Raw genomic sequence first — 10,238 nt, 5'->3', positions numbered from 1 at the left:
ATTTCAATATATGAATGTTCCATGCAAAGCCAAGATAATATCTATGCTACCTAAAATACCAAACATACTACTAATCAAGCATACATTGAACTTGCTCACCGTGCAATACACACACCCGCACAGCAAGAATGAACCCCTATCGCACGTTTGTCCAAACATACGACAGCAAGGAACGGGAACTTAGATTTCCTCAACGCGGTGGTACCAGAAGAGCAATGGACGCGCATCATGTCCTCCACATGGATAGGATTGCATTTGAAGTCATACGGGGACTACCACGCAATGGAAAAAGGAGGAAAGGGGGCGCCCAGAACCCAATATGTCCGATCTGTACAATTTTTTCCGGGTTTTCCAACGGGGGATATATCGAATGAGTCCTTAGGGGTTTTAGCAAATACTACCGAAGAAATCATCGAAAGCGATCAATATCATGGAGGTGTGCGGTTGTTTAGTATATCTGATTATACTCTCTCAAAACTATTCGGTGATCTAGTATCTGGTCGCATTATCAGAATGGCTAAAGCCGATCCAGATGAGAATGCCCTGGAAATTATCTTTCGAGTATATATTTATTCACTTCCATAAACTTGGATATATGAATATCTGCAAGGGAAGAACTGAAAGATGGGCCGTAGGCCCGTTTTGAGTATGTGTCCCGACAAAAACATACTCTAAACGAAATCCGCAAAGATTCGACATGAAATTTGCGGACGCTTCAGCCGGTTCTGAGGAAGAAAAAGTGATGCTCTGCAGCCAGCAAATTAATTCCTAGCCAAGCATATCTTGAACCAAGCTCTCCCCAGACCTAAGTACTAGTTTTTTTGCTAGGGCTGAGGACGTGTCTAAAAGATTTGGCACAATTTACGAAGTGGCTCTTCCACTGGAGAACAATAGCGGTTAATACCTCTTGATCAAGGTGGAAGGCAAAAGGTGTCAGAATGATTCAACACATGATGTCAAACGAGACATGACTCGTCTGAAGTCTTTCCGTAGATTCAATGGGTCAACTTCGAAAGAGAGGTCGATTCCTCTTTTGGATATTATACGAACATGACTGACTACCCCGTCCAAAAAACAATAACTGCACATGTTATACCATATCCAAGTCCAACGTATCGACATTGGTGCCAGCTCTGCGTCAACTACAGCAACTTAGCAGTGGGTAGATGTTGAAAGCCGGGAGGAAGCCATCGCTAATGCGATCGTCGGGTTCTAAGTCGAGTCTCCAGATGACAGCATGGATATAGGTGGCTAGAGAGGGAGAGCGTTACAGAGGAAATCAAGCGGGAGTACACTTCGATAGAAATAAATGAAGCACTGGAGTATATGGTCGGGGCAGGAAAGGATTATTCACGATGGGTGATCGGCTGTTACTGTTCGCTACTCCTGCTGTCCGGTCCCACAGGTTATAATCAAACACAACAAGAGATCCTGATAACCAGCTAACATACTGAGGAGTCGGAATGAACCTCTATAGACTACAATCCTGAGTCAGGAGGCATACGTCTGTACAATCCACTACGCCATCAAACCATGAAGTCCAGGGAATGCCTCGTAATTATAGTTCCGGATCCGGTGCGACTTCCTCTTCCTGACACCAGAATCCAAGAGATACAATGGCTTCTCCAGCGGGTTGCCGCACTTAGCGGAGCTGCAGAGTCTGAGTTGGACAGTGACAACAATGACGACGATAAAGGTATAGATGACTTCGGTCTGCAGCTCTTGTCAGCACTGCAATCCTCCAGCATGGTCCATCCATCCAAATCTTCCCCTCCATCGTCGTTGAGGGATCAGGGTCCACTGTGAAGCATGGCTCACTAGTCCCAGGTGCTAGAGACTCGTGATGGAGTGGACTCGCAGGTTTAGGGAATCAGGCGAGACAGGGCGAGACCAAACGTCTTGATCTTTTCAGAGAGGGGAACTTGCGCCGAGGACGTGACCAAGCTCTATATTTCCCCAAGACATGTTACCGAGACTGGATAGAAGAAGGATCAGAATCTTCTGTTGCCTCGATGATCCGTGCGTTATTAGTCTAATAGTACGAGACTAAATGTATACGGCATTATTCTGTTTCAATATATCTATTGAGAGGATTTAAGCAGATCGAACCCAAACAAGCATAATTATTGGTTTGGTTGCTTTGTGAAAGCTAGTGATGGTTACGCTCCGCTTGATGTGCGTCTGCAGATTCATAACGATACTACTCTCTGAGGAAGTGGTCGAGGCATGTTCGTCTTCTGAATCACCACCAGGAATGACAGAGACGGAATATTTTACGGCAAGTCCCGGAGGGGGTTTTACCCCCCACAAGAGATCTCACCGAAGGGCAAAGGTTGCGGAAAAAAGAACTCAGAGAAGAAATAACGCGACTGAAAGAACTTGAGAGAGAACATCATGAAGCCCTTCATATCAAAACTGAACAATGGGACACTGCCCGCAAAGCTCTAGTGGATGCTTTAGATGTCTAGCAACGCAAGACTTATAAGAACACTCCCCTACTTAGTGGCAGGTATCTTGTCCTCTTACAGTCTCGGGTTGCTTTTCTCCCATCAGTAAGGCTCATATAAGCCCACACGTCTTTATGGAAGCCAAATAATCGCTGTCACTTTGTTTAGTCAATATCGCACGTCCGAAAGCCTGGACGGTAACGACAGGATCCGGAATAGTGTGTCGTTTAGTCTATGCATGTCTAAGGCGTATCCCCACTGCGGTCCATTAAAATGTCGGCTCCATCTTCATCCATTAGTCTTCGGACTATCCTGCGTGCTTATGGAATCCCATAAGAGTTTTTGAACACCTTCAGTCCCTCATCCTCTGGGATCTCAGTGATGTGACCTGTGAAGTGCAAGTGGCGGTGAAAATCACTTTGTTTTGTCTCTATCAGCAACTGGTGCTTGTCCTGTATGCACTACCTACGACATATACCAATGCCAAATCGAGCCGGTCGACTATGTACATCCGATGTTATATAGATGCATCCTTTTCGGTACTGTGTCACTTTTCCTATCAGGACCAATTGACCTGTGATCCCGTAAGTTTCGCTCACTTCCTAAAACAATGGGTAGTTGCATGGCGAAGGATGGAAGGTGGACTATGCTGTAAGGAGCTGAGTATCTTGGGGGATGGTACTGTTGGTCTGTTTAACAGGTAGCAAAGCACGTCCTTGATAGTAAAAGGCTAATAAATGGCGAGTCTCAATTGATGCTGTACAGTCAGTACTTCATCGGATTCGGATGTAATTGACCCTAATTTCAGGGCTCATTGTAGGAGTTATTTCCAGTAGCAGACAAACTACCTACTACTTCTACGCCGTATTATCAGCTACATCAGTTCTCATTATATTTCAATTCAGTGATATTAGAGCACTATAATCACTTATATACTACTACTTTGTCTGACATATTCCTTCAATTAAGTTATAGAGTAAATCCTAGTAATCTTTGCTTTTATCCATTACTCTTCTCTAATTTATACCAGTGAGTTCCGTCATCTCTCTTCAAATAATGGCACGTGTAAAGCGCAGTCTTTAAGTTGACTTGTGGGCCAATAACGGTCCCATGGCTATCCGGTCGAGCTCGCGAGTGGCCTTCGCGATGGCGAGGGTCTCCCACCATTCAACATTCTGGGAGTAGAACTGCTGGGGCTGATTCCCGCATCTACCCATTCCTTTCAGGTCGGGATATTCGATTGGCGAGTCCTTGTGTGTTTCTGGAGCACGACCATTGCGCAGATATAAAGATCATTAGGGTTGACAGTCAACTCCCACTCCCTGATCCAGTTTCTAAGGAGGGAGACTTCCACGATGATATAATTAGCGCCTCGGCGGATTTTGGAGAGTACATGATTCGGCGCACTCGGTCGGCAGAGACATCAGATGGAGAAGTCTGTGTCGTGTCCGCAGGGGGTATCATCAGGCCCAGTGTGGGGATTGGCACAAGCTCGCTGCATGGCGATTTCAATCTATCTCGAGGTCAGCACGGTCAGACTGGTCATGAGTGTCTATTGGATTGGACGATTAGCTGGCGGGCGTGGAACACGGTAGAGTCCCCGCTAGGTCATTGTTCGGCTGTTAGTATGCGTGTATCTCCGTGTATATACCACACGTAAGTGTAGGTCTTAGAAGATAATTCATCCACCAGCCTTGCCCACGATTATCGCGCTGGAGCCAGTTATGTCAATTTCAGACCTGTGGTATCGTTCATCCGACCAGCACTTGGCTAGTGTATGCTCACCAATCCAGGTAACTTCGCAAATAGCTCTTGTTTTGCTTTGCTGTACACCTCTCTTCCACTGTCACCGAGCTCTTAGAGCGTCCTCAACGCGCGATGTAGCGGGGATCTGCGGCCATCTGCAGTCTCTCTTTAGCAATCCGGGAAAGCAAGTTAGGTTATTGAAGAGAGGACAACGGGTTGAATATATGAAGAATCCTTCAAACCCAAGCTGAGTTATCGACCGAATTTTCCCCTCCTAGCTCTCCTAGGGCAGACCAGTCATCGGTCCCCAGCTGATGGGACATAATCAACAAACCTATGCACAAAGCAATAGAGTTCTATCTGCTGCTATCCCTAGGCCCAGCCTAACTTCACACTCGATGATAGAAAAGGATACTTCGCCCCTTGTGTACGTTTGTCTCCAAGGTACGCACACACGTTCAACTTGTTGTTTAGCTTCTGCAGTTCCGAGGACCATTGTTTGTTTTAGAAGGTGCGGAGGAACCACAATCAGTGTTGGTTAGTGCTGACTTTCTCGCCGGCTTGCTATAGTCTTGCCCAGGCCTACAGCGTCTGCTAGGATGGCGCCTTCTGACATCTTCTCGGTCCAGATCCGCCAGAATTTTAAGACGGCGGTTCCACGCCAGAATTCTAGTGAGAAACTCTGGACCATCCTCGGGATGCGGGGATAGTCTAGGTCGGTAATGCCAATTGTTGCGAGTTCCTTGTCTGTATAAACAGCCTGAAATTCTCTGATATTTAACCGTTTTTGATGGTCCCAGAGGCGAGTGTCATTCTCAGGGCTCGCATCTAGCAGAGTCTCGATGTAAGATCCTATCAACGCTTGGTCAATCTTTGTAAAGACCCAGTCGATACTATCGGTTGCGATACCATAACTAGGCACGTCTGGCCTCTTTGCATGGCGTCTCAATATGCTTGACTGATAAGTCCCATCATGTGTTAACAATACTTTGAATGAGGAAGTGTTATTATATATTTGCGCGATAACGCAGATAGTACTTCCTATCGATGATCGTCCTTGCACTGCTTCATAAACATAGAGTATCTCTGCATTGCGTCAGCTGCAAAAGCCTCCCACCATACCCATTATATATACTCACATGCAAGAGGAAATCAATCGATTCCCACGTAAGTTTTTCCAAGTCCCACTGAGTCAGCTAGGAGGGCCCCCATCATCAGTCCAAGTATGCTAAGGCCTGATGCCAGTCCATTTTCCCTACTGCCTTGGCTTCCACAATGATAGTATTAGTCTCTGCTACATTAACATCTTTATGCCAAAAAGTGTAATCGGTGTGGCCATGTAGGAAGCAGTTAATCTTGTCATAGACCTATTGAAAATTCTCATGTTATATATTTCCCAGTCCTCATAACCCTCACGATGAGGAAGAAGATCTGTGGCGTCAATAGTAGACCGCGACTCAGTTATATAGTCTGGGAATGCTTTTTCTTGACTGCATGCTTTCCGTCATTTGCTCAGAAATGAATGTTTCCCAATACCTGATATGGAATCAGCCTGTCTCTTTACTTTAGTCCAGAGTTTGGTTGTGCCCTAGTCTGTCTTCCGCTTGAGCTTCGACAATTATTGTGTTTTCTCAGTTACATACTGGCTCTTCTCTGTGCCAGAATGCGTAACCTGTCTTCTCGTCCTGCATGCCATTGGCTTTGTCAATTTTGCATAGGCATCTTAGCCAATTTTCAAATTGCAGGTGCACTGGTTAAACGGAACCATTAAAATATCGACAGTCTGTGGATCAAAATATTGTCCATATTGACACTTCCTGGCTGTTAGTCTTTCGATTAGATTTTCCCACCACCAAGATTCTTTCTGTTCACTCCCCATTGTATCTAAGTCAGCTGCTTCCAAGACCCTATATTCGATCAAGACCGCAACTGTGCTTATGAAACCATAATTCTCCTTAAAAACTCACCGACTAGAGCCATGGCGATGTGGCATGAAGGTACTATGAATCTCGAGGGCCGCCATGACTCCAATGTCTGGCATGTATTCTAGGAGCCGTCCCGTTGGATTCGTCCTCTCGCTATTAGCCTATGCAATTCATTTCCTGGGCAGGCTTTCATTCCTTGCAACATCCGGTAATGGTGTTAGGATATGTGAGATTATGACCCGGTGTATTTGAGGGGTTAGTGCATGCACAACCACTGTCTCCGTCCCTAAGGAGTCTCCCTGTGTTTTCATAACAAGTATCCCGATCATTGCGTGGTGGGTGTACCTTTCCACCTTCATCAAGATAACGCGAATCTTCTTCATAAAGGGAGGCATCCGCCTTGAAATGGCCTCCATGGGCTCTTACATTTCCAATACGGATGAGTCGTTGAGTTTCAACCGCCGTATCAATCCGGTTTCAATCATTGTTACATCGGCAGTTGGTCGAAACGTAGCAGCCAGGCATTGATGGGGGATAGTAACTCTCATAGTGACCGAATGATGCTTATCGGGCCGGACATATGATAAGTATGTACTCTCAGCTTCGGCAGACTTTTGGGATAGTTCTTAATCCCCCGTTTGGATTGACGTAGGTCACCAACCACATGCGGAAGGCTTCCTGGTCCGTCTCTTCCCTAAATCGAACGTCTTCGGTGCGTACTTCCAGACTTAGAGTTCGTACTCCATCTCGGGTCTGAACACACAGGCTAGCCTAGCTTCGGAAAGTCGATGTACTGAAACTTGCTGGGACTGGTAGTATCATTTTCATACATTATTATGTGATTTGAGCAACACGTCTCATCAGGGTTGCATCTAGACGAGTTTTGATCAAGGCTTCATATTCATCTGAGCATTACTCCTTCCAGCTACTCAGTATAGAATTTATTCGAGAAGCATGTAACCCTACGTCCATCCGTACTGTATCTGTGCGAATATTATTGTGCAAATAAAGGATCCCGTCTTCGATGGGAGGACGTAGCGTATCAAGCTATTCGCCTATACGACGAGCGTTGCAGTTATCAGCAGATTACGCAATTTCTTGGTAGCCATTCAAGCAAAGCTGCGTCCTTGTAAATGTCCACTTCGACTCAACGAATTTGTTAGAGTTCTCATCGCAGGTAAATCATCCTCTGCTAATTAATGTATAGCTGTAAAAGGTGTAGCCGGGCCTAAGGCACTCCATGCTGAATCTCGTACAGAGCAACTTGTGGCGTTTATCCTCAACGAAGACGTCAGTCCGATAAAGAGCGTTGCTTATGTAGATAATAGGTTTAGTGGGTCGACCATTTCTGGGTCCTTTTTGGAATGTCGGACCTTTTCTTTCAATAAGGCTTATAATTCACTCCCTTGCATCTTCTATCCAAATGGCCAGGTTGGCATTGGATGCTCTCACTCGAGATAGATGATAGATGAAACCTGGTGAGAGCTAATTTTTCTATCTATCTGATTGGTTGGTTCCACTTGTACTTTGCAGGGGGAAAATAGCGCTGATGCATTATGAGTGGGCGAATTTACCAGATGTATTTCGATGGTAGGTGGGTTTGAGGGGTATTACTTTCTGGAAGTTTCATTCTTGTAGTACTGCGATTCCGAGTACCACTAGGTGCTTTGGTGTGTCTGTCATGGTTTTGGCTGGTAGGGTTTATCTTATTGATATCATATTATATGTTCTTCTATGATGATATGTTGTTGATAGTTGTATTGGTATAATACCCGGTTATATGAGATACTTATTATATAAGATAGAAGATATCATAAGAAAGCCAGGACTAACGCTGATAGAGAAGGAGGAGTAGAGAGGAAGGAAAGAAGTTGAAGTCCACAGGGAGAGGTGAGGTTTATATAGTCAGAATCAGAGCTACGTGGGTGAATCAGGGGATTCAATAGATGAGTAGGTGAAGAGGTATATTGCTTGGGGAAGGGTGTAGATTGAAGTATCAACAGGGTATTCATTGGGTGTAGTGACATGTCGAGAGATTTTGAGTAATTGCTGGGGCACTGCAGAACAAGATCCGGGTATGGCATCTGATAATCTCTTATCTTATCCCATCAGCTACTAAGTGATTGATTGCAGAACTCTAATTTTATATGTCCGAAACGTATCGTATTCAGCCTGGCTACTAAAATAGTAACCATAACCCGATATCAGGGTATGATCATAATAATCATCCTTCCTGCTAGTACGTATTACCCATCCGAACAGAGATCTATAGTAAGTTAAGCTATATTCTCTAAACCTAAAGCAGCCGCCTCAATGCATGTAGCAGCTATGTAGGTAATGCTCCCCTGCAGGCCACAGAGATATATATAAATATGGCACTCCGCTCGTTTCCAATACCCCTGCCACCGGATGAATATCAGCATCGACTCCACGACCCCTAATCTCGCCCACAGAATGTATTTTCCTACCCTCCCACTGTAATCCATTCAATCCTATCTCCGTGCAACGACGATATCATCCGACGGACGTGCCCGGAGTTAAGGCCTATACCCGAATCGGGTGGGTCTTCGCCACAAACTCGGCTACTCGAGCATACACTTTACAGGAGATCAAGTCATTGTAGACCCTTGATTGCCGATGTTGGTGAAGCAATTGGTAGATAGATATCTTGGTAGTATGCATACCGTTCCTGTAATAGAAAAGATCTGACCCACCCGATCGGGTCCCGCGGCACCTGACCAGGTTGATCAAGGAAATCAGGAAAGTTGCGCGTGCATAGTCCTGGGTATATTTGGAAGAAAACTTCCCACGGGACTGTAGTCAAGTTGTGATCGGATCCAACATTGAGTGGTTCATTCGAATTACTCCTGAACTTGTTCATATTTCGCCATTCGTACATTCGACATAACGCGTCGTCTACGAGTCCACCGGTATAGCCTGCAATGCAGTCGTTCACAATCGCCCTACCGAACAATGCCACGGTGGCGGGCATACACTCTATCCCAGATCCAGCCGCATCTCCTCGCCATCGTCCATTGATTGTCGCCTTGCACGGCGGGACTTACGACTGCCATTATTTTGATGCCACGCCAGACTATTCCGCCTCCAGAGCAAGTATTGCTTTCGGCATCCCGTTCGTATCTATTGACCGACCCTGCGTTGGTGGAACTAGCTCCTTTCTGCCCGTCCCGGAGGGATCGAACTTCAATCAAGAAACTGGGCGCTGGTTGCATAGCCATATCCTCCCTGCATTATGGTCTGAATTCGGCAACGGGTGCAACTGCATTGTCCTTTTGTGCCATAGCCTTGGTGTAATGGGAGGTGTCGTCGCTGCAGCGATGCATGCACAGGATGAGAAGCCACGATATCCGCTCGGTGGTTTGATTGTGAGCGGAATGGGTGACAAGGTGTCTCCATCGGCGAATAATTCTCCTCCACCCGTGTATGAGAAGGTCGGCTCGGATCATGTTGCGATGCCTGTGGATGTCAAGGATGGAATGATGTTTAAGCCAGGGACCTGTAGCCCAGAAGTTCTAGCTCACAGTGACCGCCTGAATACAGCAACTCCTGTTGTGGAGTTACAGCAGTATCCAACTATTTGGCTTCCCACATGGCGAGACAATTGGGCGAAGCATGTCGCAGCACCCGTTATGTTCGCACTCGTGGAAAACGATGTCTTCTTTGAGGCAAATGAGGAGGAAATCAGAAGCTGCACGGCAGCATTCGAGAACAGCATCAGGGTTGATAGCAGTCTGGTCAAAGGCGCACCTCACTGCATGGAATTGAGCTATTGGTCGCAGGGGTGGTACGCCCGTTGTTTCGGGTTTGCGATGGAATGCTCTGTTAGTTTATTCCTGCTGAATTAGAACTTACACAGTAAGCCTAGACAATAATCAGAAGCAGATTGATGGTCATATCGCACTGGATACTAAACACAGCCATAAGCACCTGGAATCCCGTTTAGGCAGCTGTGCGGCCGGCCGGCAGGATTGTACTCTGCGTGAGCGCATTGCCCTGGCTGGCATTCACAAATTCCGCAGAAGCCGCAGTAAAAGATAGGCAAATTTGACATGAGTCGGATGATCGAACACGGCGACCAGAGCCGCTCATGCAAGGGACA

General features: G+C 46.2%; 2 protein-coding genes across 2 annotated transcripts; one reads left to right on the top strand and one right to left on the bottom strand.

Moving 5' to 3' along the window:
• Positions 1–3,526: 3,526 nt before the first annotated feature.
• Positions 3,527–5,884, bottom strand: AtWU_06144 (transcription termination factor 2; the record flags this gene model as incomplete). The annotated part of the gene is made up of 4 exons (XM_035501254.1): positions 3,527–3,708; positions 3,767–3,960; positions 4,808–5,151; positions 5,837–5,884. 4 exons carry the CDS (start codon positions 5,882–5,884, stop codon positions 3,527–3,529), a joined length of 768 nt encoding a protein of 255 aa, XP_035357147.1.
• Positions 5,885–9,060: 3,176 nt separating this feature from the next.
• Positions 9,061–9,984, top strand: AtWU_06143 (phosphatidylinositol 3- and 4-kinase family protein; the record flags this gene model as incomplete). The annotated part of the gene is made up of 1 exon (XM_035501253.1): positions 9,061–9,984. The coding sequence occupies one exon, from the start codon at positions 9,061–9,063 to the stop codon at positions 9,982–9,984; it is 924 nt and encodes a 307-aa protein (XP_035357146.1).
• Positions 9,985–10,238: the final 254 nt, after the last annotated feature.

This window comes from Aspergillus tubingensis (assembly GCF_013340325.1).
Source record: "Aspergillus tubingensis WU-2223L DNA, scaffold_7, whole genome shotgun sequence".
In the NCBI taxonomy this organism is placed as follows: Eukaryota; Fungi; Ascomycota; class Eurotiomycetes; order Eurotiales; family Aspergillaceae; genus Aspergillus; species Aspergillus tubingensis.
This window is presented reverse-complemented; position numbering and strand designations above follow the sequence as displayed.